At 41.0% G+C, this 19962-nt stretch overlaps 1 protein-coding gene across 2 annotated transcripts; it reads right to left on the bottom strand.

Moving 5' to 3' along the window:
• Positions 1-1551: 1551 nt before the first annotated feature.
• galnt17 (polypeptide N-acetylgalactosaminyltransferase 17) lies at positions 1552-16849 on the bottom strand. Of its 2 annotated transcripts, none has more exons than XM_026341792.1 (12): positions 16822-16849; positions 14682-15072; positions 12913-13096; positions 9842-10008; positions 8071-8245; positions 7211-7408; positions 6701-6818; positions 6132-6317; positions 5848-5985; positions 5598-5693; positions 3532-3693; positions 1552-2886 (listed from the first exon to the last, which is right to left on the bottom strand). In XM_026341792.1, exons 2-12 carry the CDS (start codon positions 14920-14922, stop codon positions 2752-2754), a joined length of 1800 nt encoding a protein of 599 aa, XP_026197577.1. In that variant the 5' UTR covers positions 14923-15072; positions 16822-16849; the 3' UTR covers positions 1552-2751. The 2 variants fall into 2 exon arrangements, with proteins under 2 accessions (XP_026197577.1, XP_026197584.1); XM_026341799.1 differs by lacking the exon at positions 16822-16849 and adding an exon at positions 15187-15628.
• Positions 16850-19962: the final 3113 nt, after the last annotated feature.

Here is a 19962-nt window from a genome sequence, read left to right as displayed (position 1 = left end):
GTAACTCAGTCAGATGGAGACGCCTGTGTCCTAGAGCGTGGAGCGAAGTGCTTTTTTAAGGCAAGTACCTGCACTTTTACTTGAAACTTGAATTTACGTCATTGTGCCACCTCCATTCATCAGAACAATGCAGTTTGGAACCACAAGAGGGCAACATCACACATGGTGAAGCCCAGACAGAGCACTTCAAAATTAGCTTTGAGTTAAAAAGCTACATGAGGCCGAGCTGCTGATGATCTACTGTGTAAAATCATTCTCACCTTCAGATCTTATGTAGTGAAATGTAGACACATTCTGAAAGCAATGTCAACCCTTACTGTATATTTAAATGACATATCTAGAGGCCCGGCTACTGTAAGTTATAATATTACATGTGCATATTATGCAGTTGTGCTATTACATTACTATTACATGTATCAATGTTAATGTCTTTGTTGCTATTTTACACAGATAATTGCAGCATTCACTGAGTCGTGTAAAGCGGAGAACTGGCAGAGGTGACGGGCATCGGGCATCCTACAGGGACACTGCCCTGTCAGGTAACTGACACCATTCAACATGGCACAAATACTGACATGATCATTTGTGACAACACAGATTTCTCTGTCCTGGGATTATACTGTGGTATCTGCAGCTGATTAGAAATACCCACAGTTTGAAAAGTCAGGAAACCAAAGATTCTCCCTTTGAAAATAATTGAAACGGTTCATAGTTGATTAGTTTCATGTTAAAATCTACAAAGTTGACAGCTGCTCTTGTAGGATTCACCTTATACCTGCACGGGTGCACAAAAACTAAACGTGTTAAAACTAATTTGATTAAAACGTCCATGGAGCCATTTGCATTAACTGATGACTGATGCTTAGCCGGTTTGTAACCAACATATATTAATCCTATTTCATAAAAGGCAGCAATGTGCAGGCCTGCTGTGAAAAGTCTGATCAGTATTCTGTGTTGCGTTAGCATGCAGTCTCTGTCCTCCAGAGCCACTTCGCCCTCTCCAGCTCTGCTAGAAACAGGCCCTTGTGCTCCCAACAGGCTCCTCCCGTTTCATTTACATCTTAAGCTGATGCTTCATCCGGAGAAGCTTAGTGAGAGTAAGAAGTGGGAGTTCAGCATCTGGTTCAAGGACACACAGTTGTGCAGTATTAAATCCATAACTTTCCATTTATAGGACAATATCTTTAATGTCGGGCCACCTGGTCGCCTCAGAAGATGCTATGTAATATTTTAGTGTTCCACTTTTATAAACAATGTGTGACGTGACTATTCAAGTCCGTGTTCAGTTACAGTAAACCAGATGCAGTGCAGCCAGGAGCTGAGCGTGAAAGCTCTTTTGAAGTGGTCTATTTCTGTCAATGGTTTAAAGGACAAATCTCCCAGCATGAGAGAACGTTTTGACCGGAACTATGGTTAGAGCAGGAAAAAGAATAAGGCCCAGCATGGTAATGCTTAGTTTTCAAGTCCAGGAAACTTTCATTACTTTCACATTAGAGTCGATCAGAAAAGAAAAATAGTATATATTTGGAAAAACTAATGTTTTATGCACAGGATAATTACAAGCAACTAAAAAATAAGGCGCATAAAAATCAAAACAAGTGTCATACAATCATAACTGAACAGAAAATACTGCACAGAAATTCATCAAGACTTCAAAAATGTAAACACCATATATCCTCAAACAGCAACCATGCAAAACCCAGGAAACCAGTTGTTTATTGGAAGACCGTCGTAGTAGCAAAAGTCCAAATGATAAGATTGAATTAATTGAATATATGACATCATATACATCTCCGTACATTAGCAATACTGGCCATACAGCCAGCCTCCAGCATTTCCACAATCTATACAATTGTGCACCTTTTCATTCCTGATTCAATCTTCTCTCAGGCTGCAGCGTCGTCCGTGTCATTTTAAAAGTGCTTTGTTAGTTTTGGCTGTCTGCAGACGTTATGGCACTCAGCACACTCATAAGAAATCCACTCAGCTCTACTAAACTTTGTCCCTATGTGCATACAGTACTCATAATCATGCTACAAGATGTATTGCATTTGGTGCCACAGAATGCTTTGCGTTAAAAATAAAAAGACAAATATGTCCATAACATATTAACCCATGATTTAGCCCAGTAGCCCCTGATAATGATCTGAGGTTATTTGTGATGTGTACAATTACTGCAAAAAAATAGGCACCTATACACCAATTATAATTCATTTTTCTTCAAATTCTAAATATTTACAGAGTCAAACTACTGAGAATTGAATTCCAGTTATTTTATCTTAAATAATGCACATCTTGAAAAACATAATACAGAACACAACAATAAAGAAACCGTTGTGATGAAGATAGACACCCATTCTTGTTCCCCGACAGACAGAAAAGAAAGTTTTGGCTGATCACATCACCATCCTTAAATCTAAACTCACCACCCTTTGCCCTTAAACTGTCAAAGAAATAGCTTGTACATGAGTTATGGCAACAGCACATCAAAACGTTTGTCAAATTCAGATTAAGAGAGAGTTCCCATGCTAAACTTGCATCATTCTGAATGTCAAGTTTGTAAAAAAAGATTCACAAAACTTGTGAAACATTTAGCTCGAAGCTCATCTCCGTTCTGAAATGTTCATTTCTTTTGAACCACAGACCAGGAGCCTGTGCGTCATCGGTTGTGTCTCTGCCAAACTGAGGCCAGGGAGCAACTCTGCAAAATGACCTCTGGTGTTGTTAGTCCCAGTGCAAATGGCCAGGTGACTACAGCTTCACTGTGTTCTTGATGGTCCAAGTCTGGCCAGTGCAGGGCTGCAGGATCACCAGGTGGCCAAAGTAAACTTTAGCTGGCATCACCTCCAGACAGCGTCCTGTGGCTCGATTTACGATCGAGTCATTCTGCAGGGAGGGACGACAGAGCGTAATGAGTGATGTGGCATAATTGCTGTACTAATCATTAATGTTTCAGAATTTCTAGTGGAACGTCATGTGATATTACCATTTATTGTAATTTAAATAATCGCCACATTAATTGAGGCTTTTTAAAATACAAACAAGAGCATCTGGCTTTAATGGACTCTGCTGCTTTTTATGCTCCTGCTGTGTGACACAATTGATGTGGCGGAAGGTTTGCAGTGCGAGTCTGAGTCATCCTCAGCTAAAAGCTTAGTCATTTAGCTTTCAAAGTTTCTCAGGTGGAACTGAAATCCTAATGGAAAAATTACAACAGGTTTTCAGTCTTCAGTAAAGAAAAAGAACAGCAAAAGACGAGGGACTATTAGTTCTAGGTGATTTTACCATAAACCAAGACAAATTAGCTTCACAGTTGATGTGTAAATGATTTGAAATAACCTCACGAGGTAAATGCTTGGTCTTTTTTTAACCTTACATACATTCGATTACCTACCGTACCTCTTTCCTTCCTTCTCTCTACCAGATTTTTGCAATATAGCATTCACAAAACAATGCAATTGTGCACCCCGCAAAAAAATAAAACACTTCAATCATTTCATTGACTATAACCGTTTTCCTTTCACTTGTTACCTGAGAAAAATTCCACATCTTCTGTTTCACATTGGTCACTTTATCACAGTTGAGTAGCTGAGGAAAGCGACTGATCTGATCGTCCACGACACAGCGAGTGTCCTCCCCTGTGCTGCCCAGAGCCCCCAGGAACAGCTGGCCCTCTCTGGTGTAACGCCCTAACTGAGGGAAAACACAGACACACAACATTTCGTAACCTTCCTGACACCTTTTAATAAGATTTATTTTCAACAAAGCTGATGTTCATATGTGGTGAACTAACCTGCAATATTAGCCTGAGGTTTATAGTAACACACATTAAAGGCTACAGCAACAGTTCATATTGAAGTCAAATTGATTTCAAACAATATTTAGTCACTTTTTGATCTGTATTCATATTAATCTTCACTAACATGCTTAAGTTATAAAGTCTAAAATACAGTGTTGCTTAAACAATGTCCCAGCCACTGTAAACACTGCAAGTGTTCATTCACATGCACAGTATTTACAGTATAACTGTCAAGTTTGTATTGCATAAGTCAGGTGTTACAGGTATAATAAACACATCTGGTCCCTAGAGGTCAGGCCACAACTGGTGCTTACTGAGGGTTTTGTTGGTAAAGGAAAATTAATAGATTTTTTGTTAGATAGAAACAGAATCACATCTTTAGTAAATATAAATAAATAAAAAGTTATTTTGCTGCCACAACTGTCTTTCTATATAGGTGGAGGAGGTGGAGGTCGTATCTGAATACAAATACCCGGGAGTGTACTTGGACAACAAACTGGACTGGACTAAGGATTCTGCAGCACTGTACAAAAAGGCTCAGAGCTGGATGTACTGAGGAGACTCAGGTCCTTCAATGTCTGCAGCACCATGAAGATGAAGACACCTATTCTGTGTCTGTAAGGGGAGGGGGTACTGGCAATTTGTTGTCATCTAATTGTAACCCTGGACCATTATTGACCTATTTTATCCATCTTACGTATTCTGTATTTATGTTGGTGTGGATCTTTGGATCTGGTTGTGGTTCCTTGAGGTGCAACTGTAACGAGGCAAAACTATTTTCTTCAATCTTGAAACTTATTATATATTTTTAGCCCTGCTAGATTTTGCATTGCACTACTGGAGCCAATACCTGCCTCCCTAAAGCACCTGTTTACCACTGCGATCTAAGAAGAGACTGCTGGGAAACAGTCTCTAGCTGACTCAGGAATTCAGCATAAAAAGTGAAACAAACAATTTTCCTGACCGCAGAGGGTTTCAGCCGAGTCTGTGTGAGAAACACAGCCAACATTTCAGAACTGGTGAAGTGATGTTCACTTCATTAATGAAAACTGGCTAAATGTCTTTTAGTTATCAAAAACAGGAGCCTATGGTGGAGTGAAGACTTCATCACACAATGGAATAATCCCATTGGATGACTACACTGCATTTTTCTATTCTTGCATACCCACATTCTCTGAGGTGACTCGGCAGACGAGCAGTACACCACTGAACACACCATTTAAAGTTCCTAATCTAGACTTTACCCCAGTTTGTTTCCCTCATGCACCAGTATAAATCCAGGCCACAAAGATACCCATCAGTTCTTCCAAAGATGAGCCCAAAATGTAGTTTAAGAACACATTTCTAGAAATCATAGCCTCCATTAACCATCAATGGAAAGAAAACACCACTCGCTGCACATTTAAACATTTTCTCCAAGAGGTGACAGTTTCCTAGGCACATGGCCCCCCCGCCATCTATGTTTTGGTTCAGAAATGGAGCTCCTTGGTATCAAAAAGTCTTCATTGCTGATTGAAAACATTGCTAGTGAATCTGAATACATAAGGGGCACTAACTGGGTCTAGCCTGGATCCAGCATTAAAGTACAGTACGTATGAACCTTCATACTGCAGCAGCATATTGTGCAGTATTTCACCTTAAGAGTTTGTTTAAGGGTTGGATCCTTTAATCTACACTGATACGTTAAAGCTTTTTTTTGTGTAAGACAGACTAACCCTAATGAGTTGTTAGTTTTCAAGTGAGAAGCACACACAGTGATCAAAGATGCAAACTGCAGGTCATTGTTGAGTGTTTGTACCTGAGGACCCCATCCATGGCAGGGGTGCAGGATGGCCGTGTGGTTCTCCTTTACGCCTTGATCAAGACACAGGTGGCTCGCTTTGGAGTTACGCATCTGAAATCAATGTCACAGATCATGTGTTTTTTTCCCAATAAAACCTGGATCCAAAATAAAAACATTTCCTAATCGCTGGATTTATGTTGTGGAAGTCAAATACCTTAAGTAACCTCCCTCCCCAGCCTTTTCCCTTTGTGTCAGTTTAACTCACCTCACCATAGAACAGTGTGTTGTTGTACCTCCTCATCTCTGGGTAAACATTGTCGAGGTACCAATCAAAGCTCTTACACTGCAGACTCTTCCTCAGAGCAACCCTCTGAGAGATGTCTCCGAAATCAATACCGTGGTTCTGCAAAAGCACAAAGAGTCATTATCTCAAGTCTCTGTTGACTGTTGCTCTTTATATTTCCATCAACATCCCCAGTGGTTCTGTGTGCAATAAATACATAAGATCAAGTTAGTTAGCAAACTGGCCAGCATAGTTACATCTCTCACCTCCATGGGAAGGTTCCAGGCCATGTAGACACTAGACTTGTGCTCATCCATCCAGACCTCAGCCACGCGTAGAGCGTTACGCCGTGTGTGAACAGCTATGTTACTGTGGTAGGGTTTCTTTGTCCGTGCAATGTGAGCCACTCTGGAACAAGGCAGCACCTCCATACTGCCTCCACACATCCACACCTGCAGGTGAATGATGTTATAGAATAGAACAAATAAAAAATAATCCTGCATTAATGCATTTCTGTCTTCTAAAGCACAAAGAACAAAAACACTAACAAATGCTGCCACAATGTCCCCACCCTATAAAACTTTACAGTAGTAGTTTGTTTTTCAACAACAACAACAGATCTCTCTAAATGTATAGCGACACAATCCCCAGCCACTGCACAGTATGTGACCTATTTATATGTCTGCTGCCCTGCTGTGAGCTGCACAGGACTGGTCCTGCAGGACTCCTAATGAGGCCTCATTTGTCAGCGCTATCAACAGTGGCCACCGGTCTACTTCAACCAACACGAGTAAAGAGGGATCAGGAACACGAGGAAACTGGGTGACACACAAACCTTGATGCCCAGTTCAATATTCTCCCCTCCGTAGACATCCATGCCAGAGTCAAATAGGCCGAGCTTGCCAAAGTAGTCGCGGTTGACCACGAAGGAGCAGCCAATCATGGCAGGAGTCCTGCGATGAGGAGAGCACAACAATATGTAAACAAGCAACACATATGGTGTGTGTGGTTTGGAGCACAGTTTGTTTTTTTAATTACCCTGAGGGAGTCTGGTACTGGATCAGCAGCTTACAGTATTATTTCCTCTCATTTCCAAATCTCATAAGGTGAGTGACAACTGTGGAAATGTAGGAACACACTCACTGGGTACCACTAGGTGAAGCCATCTGCTGCTTCAGAAAATGTTGGTATTTCAATGACATGGTATTGTTGCAAATACAAACATGAATCTGCATCCTTGGAGGAGTGAGATCCTTGTCTGTCCTTAATATGCTAATATATAGGCTTTGTTCTTTATTGAATTATATAAGTGTGCAGTTATACACTGAATGTGAAGTTGGCTTGCCTGATGGGAGCAGACGTGTCCCCCTCATCCCACCACTGTTTGGGTGGGCTGATGTACATGCACCACAGCTCCCAGTTGTAGCCATGACCTGAGTTTTCATAGCGCTCTGCCTCGAATGTCTCATGCTTGATATTGTCAATGGAGGGCAAGATGATCCTCTTGTGGTCCTCTTTTATTCGGGCCAGAACTGGCTCAGCCCTAACAAAAGCATAAACACATAGATTCACCTTACAGACACCTTTAATCGCAGATGGCACAGAGCTTCTCTTATGATCTCTTCTCTCTCACCCACATCAGTCAGTCAGAACATCCCTCCAGTTGTACCTAGTTTATTACTAATTCTATTTGATTCAGCTCAGTGCAGCTCTGGAGGGCATGTGTCTATTTATGCTGAGTGAACTGGGTTGTGTACACACTGAGCTGGAAAATGACCTAAAAAAAAAAAAAAAGGTGTAAACGGGACGTGGCAAAAATGTTTTAAGTCAATTATTTTTCATCTTTCCAAATGATTTCTTCAAATGTACTCATATAAACAGATTTTCTAGCAATCTCCTATTTTGCTGCTTGTTTTATGTTTGGTTGTTATTTAATGATCCTACAGGCTCTGGCCTCCTAACCCATCTTAAAGCTTCTCAGGTGTGAAATAGCTGACTTCTCCTGCTATTATTGTTATAAAGGTTATCATGATTTGTAGCTCACTTGATGCTGCACTCCTGGGTTTGGATTAGTGAGTGTCAGTATTCACACATAAATAAATGTGGAAGTGATTTTTTACTTCTCTAAGATATTTTTATTCCATCATTCAGCCTTCAGCCTTCAGGTGTCAATAGTCGCCCCATCCAGATGACAGATTCACTCACCAGGAAGGTGTGAACTCCACATGGGCGTCAAAAAATCCTGTCACTTCGCCAGTGGCCACTTTCCAGCCCTCAATTCTTGCTCGGATCAGTCCCTCTCTCTTTGGGTTCCTCACAATCTTCACCAGGCCAGGGTAGCGCTTGTTCACATACTCCTCCAGTGGTGCTTTGAGCTGCTCTGCAGTTCATAAAACAAAGACACATACGTAAAAGAAGGTCAGTAAAACTGTCCTTTATCCTGCCTGCTGAATTATTGTATCATTTGGAGAATACAGTTGGAATAACTATACATCATCTAAATTTTACAAAGTGATCAACATTATATTTAAATTATGTTCTCGTTAAAGAACTACTGGTATTAGAGCAGCTTTGATCTCTCAATCAACTCAACCTTTTCCGCCCCAAGACCTAAACACTGCATCACAAACTCTCAACCTTAATTTTCCCCATTCTGTTTTCTACCTCTCTCAGCACCCCTTTTATTTCTGTCTCACTCACACACTCTCTTGATCACAAACTTATTTCCAATGCTGTGTCATCTCCCTCATACACACAAAAATCACACCATGCATACACAAGGTGGTGTGTACAATGCAAGGTTATGGAGCTGGAGGCAAAGAGAGAGATTAGAGATCTAGAGATTTGTTTTATGTATGATGTAAAGGAGATATCCTGGTCAAAGATAACTCGGAGACTCCTCTGAATCTTATAATCACAGATGAAAATAGGCCAACAAATGCTCCATTTGCTACTTTGTCTTTTAGAAAATGAAAGGCGGGGTGTGCAGACTAACACACAGTTGTTTTCAGTCACTTAAAACCTCAACTATCTTATCTCTCTCTTCCTACTTCCTCATTATTTCTCCTTCCTTTCCTAGCTGTCTGATTGCTCCCTCTCTTTCTCCTCCGGATATTCAATCGCCTCAAACTCTCTTCTCCTCTCTGTCCGACCTCATTTATCTTAGAGGCTCTCTGTCTCTGATCCTTTCCTCTCTCTTTCTCCCACTCTCTCTAATAGTCTGGTTTGCCCTCCCAGCCTCTCCTTTCTTTCTCTGATGCCTCTTCATCCATGTTTCTCACTTCTTCCTCCTCCCTCCTTTTCACTGCCTGTATTCAAACCCTGAGGCACTTTTCATTCACTCCTTTTTCATCCCCTCTTCTCTAATATCTCTCCACCACAAAAATCCCCTGCTCCTTTCTCCCTTACACCTCTCTCATGTCTTTCCCTTCCCTTGTCTCTCTCTGTCCCTTAATCTCACAAAGCCTGACTTGGCAGCCCCGCCTAATAAATAAGAAAGTGACATCTCTTCCATGACAACCAATTGTGGCTCTCTGCCTCTGTCTGCCTGCAAAAATTCATCAATCACCTCACAAAATGTTGCTCCTCAAAAGCGATGACCAGAACTTTTGTCAAGGAGACAAACATCCTCCTTGTCATGCCAACAAAGTCCTGGTACAAGTCCGATGACTTCATTGAGAATAACCACACCTGCTGAACACAGCCAGGTTAGCTGTTCTCCAGTCTATGCTAAGCTAACCTAAGTGGCTGCTGGCTTCATATTGACCACAAAGACATAAAAATGGTATAGAGTGTGCCGTCTAACCCTTTTCCCAAAATGATGACCCGTTCCTTATCCTTAAGTCATACCTGAAAAAAATCAACAAACTAAACATGAAAACTGATTGTTGCTTGATGGATCCAAACAGTTTTAACTCTAGAGGATAACACTGGAATCAGAAGGATCGGGGAAAGGAAATCTTTCATTTCTACTGACCATCATCACTGTAGTCGTCCACCAAAATGATCTCTTTAAGCAAATGAGCCGGGGTGTGATTGACAGCTGTGTGGATGGAGCGCAGGATCACCGACAGAGCCTCGTTGACGAAGATGAAGATGAGGGAGATCTGGGGAAGGTCTCTTGGGTAGCTGATCTTCTTGCACCTGGACAGAGACACACAAACGCATCGCACCATTTGTAAAATAAAACCTTTCCACGCCTACATGCCTTCCAGGCCTTTGCATGTTCCACTCATCCTCCATTACTTCTATAAAGACCAAGTTGACTCCACAGAGCTGCTGACACCTTGTTCGGTAAGACTGAAAAAATAACCACGCACTGTTCCTGCTCCACAATAATTGGCCCATTCACAGTGTGTCTGCTGCAGATAGGGTGCCTATTTTTACTTTTTTGTTTTGTTTAAACAGCTATAATGAAGAGGAAGGAGGCAGGGTGAGGCCTGGGCTCCACAACAAAATGTACTTTATGAGCAAGTCTATTGAAAGATAAATTAAAATAAAAAGCCCATTTGTGAAAATTAATGAGGTCAGATGACACTTTGTAGACTTTTAGCTAGAAAACCAAACAGAGATGCCAACATAGTTTTTAGTTAATTAACCATTAGGAACAGTGAGACCCAATTAAGCTTTTTTTGTTTTAATATTACATGTCAACAAGGAGCCTAACATCTGAACTAATGAAATCAAGCACAGTGCAACACACCAAACGTCAGCAGAGAAAACCTGAGCAAATACCTCACACCATCACACTGCTATAGAAAATGAATGTACTGCACATATTGCAATGTACAAGGCAAGTGATACCACAATAATTATGCTAATAAAAAATAAGAACAGCAGGAAGCAGGGGTGGAGAAAATCAGCAGTGTGTGGGGATTTCAAGTACAGCAAGTGTGAACTTGACATCTTACATGCACAGCCCCATTGACTAATCTGACAGGGACTGAGATAGTGACCATGGCGAACCATTCTTCAGCTGCTGTCTCTTTTTACATTTGTGCACTTCAGTTCTCGTTACCCATTAGTCAACACCGTGGCGAGCGCTCAAAGCTTCAGTCTGCTGCAATAATGGCCATGCTTGCCATCATAGAGCATTTGTGACACAGCATGATGAGTAACACAATATGTCTGTAGGTGTGGCTCAGCTTACACAGCTTTTCACAAATAAGCTGCTTGAAACATGAGGGGAGGATGGGTGGGAGAAACGCTGCCACTGGTTCCTACAGTCACCGATGGCCGCTGAGAAACAATCACTAGTTTACCAAAAATAAAGATAAGCAGCCATGAAAATACATGCAAAATAAAAACCTTATTGATAATTTCAATAGTTAAACACCTTGTTGCTGTGCTTGTTGTTTGCAGTATACCATGCTGTTGCATTTCCCATCTTCTGGTTGCAACATATAGCGCCACTGTTTAAAGTCTAATCAGCTATAATGGAAACCTTGCTCGATTTAACCATTTATTATCACATAAACTCCAGTTACAAGTGCAGAACATAGGGCCCTATAATTACAAATGAGAACAACAGATTTGTCTATGAGGCTTTTGGCACTGCAGACAGCTCTTTCTGCTACAGTCTGTTTGACTGTGGGAACTCTGTGCTGCTGATGGATGGAAGTCACACTGGCTGCTAAAGTCTTTGAAATGCTACTATACTATCTGGCATTGAGAGATGAGGGTGAGTGTTGTGCCATGGACTGAGAAATGTTTTTTTTTCCCAGTTTTATCAAAGCTGTTGAGGATCTGTCACAAAGGAAGTCAATTTCATACCACAGTGAGTAGAACGGGCAGAAGGCAACGCACGGCCATCCTCTAGCTCTGTGCTGCCTTCAGACCCAGGTGACTTCTGTACACAGATGAGCCACAACATTAATAGCACATGGTGGTTGTTATGTGGTGTACAGAGGTCAGTGTGGGAAAAATCTAATGCTGTCATGATTGACTGTCGGGAGACAGAGTGCATCACAGCTTGCTATGGGGTGTATGGGGTTGGGGAGCTGCAGGCCTGGTCTGACCCCTCTCCACCACAGCATTAAAACCACAAGGCAACTTTGATGTTACAGCTGATCCACGTATACTTCCTTTGTAAAGAGTGTGGAATGACTGAATTGTGTCCTTTCAGCACTAGTTCCTTCTCCACTGTCAAGCTGACAGTGGAGAAGGAACTAGGACGTATTGCAGGGAGAGAGCAGCCTGCTTATAAGCCAAATGATGGCTGTTCACACAGAGCTGATGGACTGCTTCACTTCAAACCCTGTCACAGAAAGTCCCCGTCTGCACCATCTTAAAACACTGTGACACTTATTCTACAGCAAAAAACACTGACTGACAAGCTTCTTCAGATTTGCTAAACAAACTCTTAGTCCCTGCAGTTACAGCTAAAACCGACAGCAGCTGGATTGTCGGTTTGCGTTTGAGCAACTTCTCTTAATGGAAGGAAATGATGCTGTTTTCTATGTGTAACCTAATAACATAACCTTTTGTATTTCTAATAATATTAGACCTATTTCTCTTATTCTTAGGGATATTTATTTTTAACATGTATTTCCATCATAATTTTGAGTCAGACCACAGTCAATGTATGAATGCAGGCAGAGATTCATTTTTTCTAGCAACTGAACTGGAGCTAATAACGTAGAGTAGCTCATAACTTAAAAGTAACTAGCTACCACCTTAGAAAGGAATATTTTAAGCACTGCCACCAACCGGCACACAGCTGTGACTGATGCAGTTATTGTGAAGCATGAATGAAACAGCTGATGCCTTTAGTGCTGCGCTTGAGCTATCACTATGCCCCATTTAAATAATTCATCAGCACTGTGCCTTTCCATAAACGGTGTCCTGGTTTGTCAGAATTATGCCAGAACACACTGTGTACAGTTGTTATACTACTACACACTACTTTTCTACCAACAAAAGTACTGAAGAGGCTGCTCTAAAAACCAAAAGTATGTGCTGATTAGATGCCGCTAGGACTACATGAGGTAAGATGCTTCGTGTTACTGTTGGTAATTATCTTCATCTCTCTACTTTTCATTAACTTACTTGCTGGGTCTGAAGTCCGGTATGGTCCGATCCAGAGAGATTCTATCACTGAGGTAGGCATTGTAGCCATACTTCTCCCTTAGCTCTTTAGCATCATTCTCTTCAGCTGGGGACAACGTGGCAGGGAGTCCGCCTTTACCCCGACCGCCAAAGCCTTCAACCAGGCCCAGGGATTTGGACAGACCTGGGCAGGGCAAACAAGAGAAGATTACATGTCAGTATCCTATAGCCTGGCTGAGTCATTCTCCTGTCTGTTACACGCTCTGTGGCTTACAGCTCACTGCCTCCCTCCCCATCAGTGTCAACCTCGCATCAGTAGCTGTCAGAACAGGTGAACTTCTGAGCTAAATTCACATCTTGACAAATGCTGGCACAGATTCACAGCTATGAGGATACTTTTTACTAATGGGGATGTGCAAAATCGGCCTGTTGCAGACTATTCTTGACCTGCCTAGTGAGGTCAGTAGCTTCTGAACACTGTTATATAAAACCCACTTACAGAAATCCATTGTTTGATGGTGAAGGTTAAAAACGTTTCCGTTTCTGGTTGTAGTCTGCTAATTAAGATACCTCTTGTTGTGATTTGGTGTAATTGAGAGTGGCACAGTGATCAAAGAGAATATCTTTCAGTGTAATAAGCTATGGTCAAGCTTCTGTCTTGACAAACATCCTGCTGAATTCCTAAGAGCTCCAGCTTTGAAGCTGACCTCTCAGTTCCCTGGTGGACGACAAACACTTTTCTATCCTGGGTTTTAAAATACATGTATTTATGTATAAAGAAACATAAGATAGTAAGTTATTACAGTATAATTATCATGTATGTCTTAAAACACTATTGCAACAAAGTGCTGTGAAAAAAATGAAAGTAAAAAACCACCATTATATCTATATAATCTTTGATAAAATGCTTTAATTAAAATTGTATTTTACTCAAGATGTATGAAAAGCTGGAAATTTACCTTAAATGATTAGTAGACAATTTAGGCCTAATAATATAAAATGTATTGTTTTGTATGTTGTTGTATTTTATATATTCTTTAAATTTTATTTCCAAGTAAAATCAAAGTTATAAGTAACAAAATATAAACTTAACAACAGTATGTCTGTGAATTAAAGTCCAGACGAATAAAAAAAACTGCTGCATCGATTCACATGTTGCTAAATGAACAACATTTAATAACCAATGAATGACTTCTCTTCACAGTCATTGGTTGCAATATTTTTTGGAACATTATTATTAGACCACATTATATGAAAATGCTGTTTCACACTGAATTTTACCAGGTTGTCAAGTAAGAACATTTAAATTTCAAAGTTGGGCTATTTCACACTAATTGGTCACATTTTCATTTAAGCACTGGGATAATTACTGGGGGCATTATTCTATTTTTATATGGTTGTGATTTACTAGATTACATCCTGAACAGATGCTAAACACATTACAAATAAAGACAGTAATTCTTCATTGTGTAGTTGTACTAATAAGTGATGATTATTTACCTCTTCTATTCAAGGAAATACTGTGTGTAAAATATTTTACTGCATATTTTACTGCTGACACACAGGCTGCATGTTTTAAGTAGTTAGTGAAATTTCAGGATTTAGAGAATTAAGTCTTTTATCCTGCTTTACTTTGTCAAACCTGCTCAAAAAGAACTAGAATAAAGTGGCAGCACATTTTTTACATCAGGACCCCAAAAAGAAAAGTCGGTGTCGGTTCATGAGCTCCTGTCTGTTCGGGTTCCTGGGGGGAAATGTGGTGTCTTTACCGTTTAATTGTCTGTACACCACGTCCTCCAGCGATCCGAGCCTCTTCAGCAGCACCTCATGACTGATGCTGAGCCCCGGCGCCGTCCCGTTCCCCCGCGGCCTCTTCCCGTCAGCTGGAGCCTCGGAACCAGCGGGTTGGATGCTGCGTGTGTTGCACCTGGCCCAGAAAGTCAGGAACCCGGCCACGGCGAGCACGTTGAGCGCCAGTAAAACCTTCCATCTTCTGAGCACAAAAGCCATTAAAAAGTCACCGGTGTCCTGGCTGCGATGGGTGCTGGGGGGCAGATGGGGGGCAGAGGGGGACAGAAGGGGGACAGAAGGGGGACCGTCTCCGGAGACGCTGTACGTGTCACAGATTCAGCGCTGCCTCGGCTTGAGATGTGGGGAAAGCTGCAGGGATAATTCAGCAACCGGGTTAAATGGGCAGACCTGACAGAGAAACAGCAAAGAGCCACAAACATGTTACTGCCATCCGGACTCCTGGTCAGCAATCTGCTCTCTTACCATTCGCCATCATCCGATGTAGAAACTGAGCCACCGAGACGAAGCCTAAATAATTTACCAACGGGGAGAGGATCGCGTCCGTCTTTATCCCTCCTGTGCGCCTAACACGAGTCGACATTGATGCGACTGAGAGGAGCCGAGTGCAGAAAAATCCACGCAGATGCTCGAGGGAAACCTTCTCAACACCCAGTCAAGCTTTCTGCTGCGAGAAGCCGGTTCACACATCGTCTTCCAGCCGTCACACGGAACGATTATCACCGGGAGATGCGCGGAGAGCAGCAGCACCACGGATGCTGCATCCTCCGGTGGACGCAGCAGCAGCAGCAGCAGCAGCAGCAGCAGAAGAAGACGTCCCGGCTTCTCCTTGATCTCACATGCTGCCTCATTTATTCCCCACACCAGTGTTTTCCTGGAATCCACTACGCCCTTCTTGTTTATAGCGCCTGTTTCCTCTAATCTCCTTAAAACGCACAGAGTTAATGAGGGCGCACAGAAAACCGTGGAGTGGACCCCGAGTCCTTTCACTTGACGGTGGATCATGGGCGGTGGGTGGGAAGGAGGGGAGGGGGGGGTCGTGTGCTTTGTGGCATCTAATAAATCTAATTTCAGAACCTTTAAATATTTTAAACTGATCCACACAAAAGGATTCTTGAAGCCACGGAGAGTTTGTTTGTTAAAATCACAGAACTGGCCTAACCCCAACCATCCCAACCCTCAGACACAAACCTTTTACAGAAAGGTTTGTTGGCATCTTGGGTTTGATCTCATCATAAAAGAATGAAGAAAATCAGCTTTACTTTTCCTGGAAATCATACTGAGCCCACGACATGTTTTAGGTAGGTTTAATGAGATGCTGCTGCATTAACAAGTACTGCAGAAGTACAAATACATGTCCTAAATAGCACTCCAGTAGTAAATGTTGTATGCTACTAAAGTATTCCAGTCAGAAAACCCATGTATTTCAGACTGCAGCGAATTTCATGCTGTTGACAACGTCCGTAATTCTAGTCTGGTCCTGATTCTTCAACTAACTTTAAAAAGGTGAAAATAAGATCTCGTTGCCATGTGGAACATAATCAACAGCATGTATTATGTTTAACACTTGAACTGCGCCGACAGGATAAGCAACAATAAAAACATCCTTCTTGTTAAGAAGGATTTCCAGGTGCCATGACTCAACTTCCAGATAACTTCTCTGACTGCATTATATTATGAACTGAAAATCCACATCTGCAAAAAGTATCTGATATCAGAAGCTGTCAAATACATTTAGTGGACTAAACAATACATAGTACAATATTTCAAAGTTCTTCATAGTTGTACTTAAGTTCAGTACTTGAATATATGCACTTAGTCACTCAGATTTCAATAATTGGTGTTGGTGCCTGTGATGAAGGTCGTCTTCGTTACCTCTTCGTTACCTCTTCATTTGGGCTCTGATTACATTTACTTGGATAATTCATATTTAAACAGTCAGTGACACAGATTGAAGATATTTTATTCAATACTCTTAAATGTCTCGTCTCAGCTTCTATTTACATTGGCAGGTTTGGTTAGGTTGTTAGGTTGATATGTGCTAGAAACTACAACGGTTCAAATGTTTAAACTAAGTGTAAAATGATTTAAGTAACTTACCTCATGTGCTTTCTCTTCACGGTGTTTGGGCTAAAAGAGTCCCCCGACAACTGAGTGCCATTTTAAAGGTTCCAGCCTTCAGCAGCTGTTGATTGGTGTGGGGGAGCTTACATGTCTTTTTGGTTATAGTTTTATTTAAATTAACTCTAATTATTAAATTGTTAGGATTAGATGCATTTATTATGTTTATGGAATTTTGTGGGTTTTTGTTGCACATCTTTTCTACGGGTCTAAATTTGGATCTCACTTTGAGTTGTTGAAGATCTAGGGCAGGACAGCCAGATAACATGGCTGCCAGCTCATTCCATGAGAGGAGAGCTGCAATTTACACTCGTTCAGAGTGTAAATAAAGGTTTAATATACTATATCCAGATTTCTTCAGTGGCATTAGGAAAAGCTTAGCTTGGTCACTGGTAACTCTCACTTACAGTAAAGAATATATTCAACAGTAAAGAAGATGCAGTAAATACAAGGATATGAATGACCCCGGGTACCATGAGTGGTTTAAACAATATATTTCCACAGTCTGGTGTTACAAGAGCATCCCAGCAGAGGCCTCACCTGCTCTCACACTATGCCAAGGGGCAAATATGAAGAAGGTTCAATGCCATTCATTCATTACAAGTATAAACACAGCACAAACCCATAAATTATTCAACAGGAGTCCTGTTCAAATCTATCATTAAGATAAATTAAATAAGGACTAGGCTTTAGTGTCTAACATAACAGTGCTAAATGTATTTGTGCAACTCGAGCAACCTTAATGATAAATTTGAACAGGACAACATGACTAATCCTCTAGTCAAACAACTGTGTAGGAAATATAGGTTGTGTCAGCTGTCAGGTGGGGCTCGTTGCCAGTCTATCTGAGAGAGCTGCATTGGTTTGGTTGGTTTAATGTGTATTGGTGCATGGAGATTTTCTTTAAAACTAATTACTGGTAAAGATCAAGGCAGAAATCAAAGAAAGCAGCTGAAGGCAGTTGCAGTAAACACCTGGAGAGAAGGTCCAGTAAAACTGTGTTAGGCTTTGTACAAATGCCTGTGTAGTGTAACAAACTCGGGCTATAAGTGCCTAACACATTACTTCCTCTGACAGATTACAGCCTCTGATAACAGCTGAGGGCGGGGATGGTGGCTGCGTCAGGAGTGACCCGGCCCGAGGCTGAGCGCAGGTAGAGAGAGGCTGTGTCGGAGGGAGACACTCACTCCGCAGCAGCAGGTAGATGACACAATCAGTACCTACAAAAATAATGGTAAAGTAGAATATTCAGACATTCACATGTCTTCATGTATGACATAATCACTATGACAGTAGTAAGAGATCTCTCACTCTATTTATCCAGCAAATATATAATAATTTGCAACAACTGCTGCAGGAATAATGTTTGCACGTCAGTCATTCACCTTACATCCTGCTCATGACTTTACCAGTGTTAATCTTTATCCTAAGGGCACATCTCTGCACATGTCTAACGCTATTAATGTTGTCTCAAAATTATTATACACTCCTTTCATTTCTATCTCTTAACATGATCTTTTTGTCTATTGCATTGTGAGAAATTCCACATGAATGTAAAAAGGTCTTATTATGTTCTTAAACAGGTGAATTGTTGAACTAATATAGCAAACACTTTACAGTACATTTCACAGCATTACAATGTGTGAATCTGTGAAGAAATGGGTCACCCAGATAGCTGCAAGGAATTAAGGAGCTCGGTAACTCTGCAGCTTACTGAGAGACATGCCAATTCCCATCCACAGGCAGCCCAAGACGAGAGAGGCAGTTTGTGTATGTGTGTGAGTGAGACAGAGAGAAGGAAAGTGAGAAAAAGAGAAGTACAGTGAGATCAAAACCAGTGCTAGATTGTGTGAGATGAATCAGGAGACAAACAGAAAGAAACATCAAGGAAGAAGAAGAGAGCGTGTCAGTGAGACGCACACAGGGAGGGAGAGAAAAGGGGGAAAGAGTTTTTGAAAACACAGCAGGAGAGTGTAGACGCTGGGGAGGAATCAAAATTCAAAGCGAGAAAAAATCCTAAAGCAGCAGACAGAGACACACTGAGAACAAAAGAGAGAAAGGAACGAGGGAGGGGCTGTATGACAGCAGCACAGATAACCAGGTAAAAAAGAAACGTAAGAGGAGATTTGACTTGATATTTGTTGAGAGGGTGAAAAGAATCTGCAGTATTTTACATGTATTCAAATCTCAATAGTACATCTCAGATATTCTAACACACAGTTGTACTGTCTACTAATATATAAAAAGCCCATCATAATCCCATCATGCTTTTTATCAATTTCAGAATAAAACACTCAATATGCATAATGTATTTTTTTAAATATATATTAGGTATAGTATGGTAGGTAAGTATGATCAAGCCTATTAGTGTAACAACGTACATATATTTGAATGTTAATTGACTTTATGTACAAAAGTCACTACCGACTCCCACAGTGGAAGAGTGGAAAATAGTGTATGTGCTATGTACATGATGGTGGACAAAAACAATATGTCACAAAGTGAACTGACAGTCCTGCGCCTCTGGGTGACTTGATATCCAACACAAAAGGACGTGACGGTCCCTACAGTCCAGAGTTCATGTGCAAATTTCATGGAAGGAAATTGACCTTTCACCCCTGTCACTGTTTCAGTAGGTGTTAAAAAAAAACAATCCCAAATTTTTATAATAATAAGATTAATAATGCACTTTTTCAATTTTGTAGAAATGAATGATAAATAAAATTAGTAACGCAAATAAACTCACGTAACTACACCCACAAAAGAAAAAAAGCAACTGAAAAGGACCAAATCACAGCAAAAGCAAAATGCTGAATAGGATTAAATCCATCAAAGGGAACCGATTTACACAGATTTACATTATCATTACACAGGTCCACACGGCCTGAGCTTACAATCTACTGCTAGATTCACACATTTTGCCAATAGAGGCCTGTCCACGTAGGCTTAATGCTATAGTTGTTGCCAGAGGTGAAACTACTACATATGTAATACATACATACATACATACATACATACATACATGTCACAAAAGAGTCTTTTTCAGGTAATCTGTGTCAAAAAGCCAAAAGGTGGAAACTTTAAATTAAAATTTGAATGTTTTACAGGTACTGTATAATA

The sequence above is a fragment of the Anabas testudineus genome, chromosome 13, assembly GCF_900324465.2.
Source record: "Anabas testudineus chromosome 13, fAnaTes1.2, whole genome shotgun sequence".
Classification (NCBI taxonomy): domain Eukaryota; kingdom Metazoa; phylum Chordata; class Actinopteri; order Anabantiformes; family Anabantidae; genus Anabas; species Anabas testudineus.
This window is presented reverse-complemented; position numbering and strand designations above follow the sequence as displayed.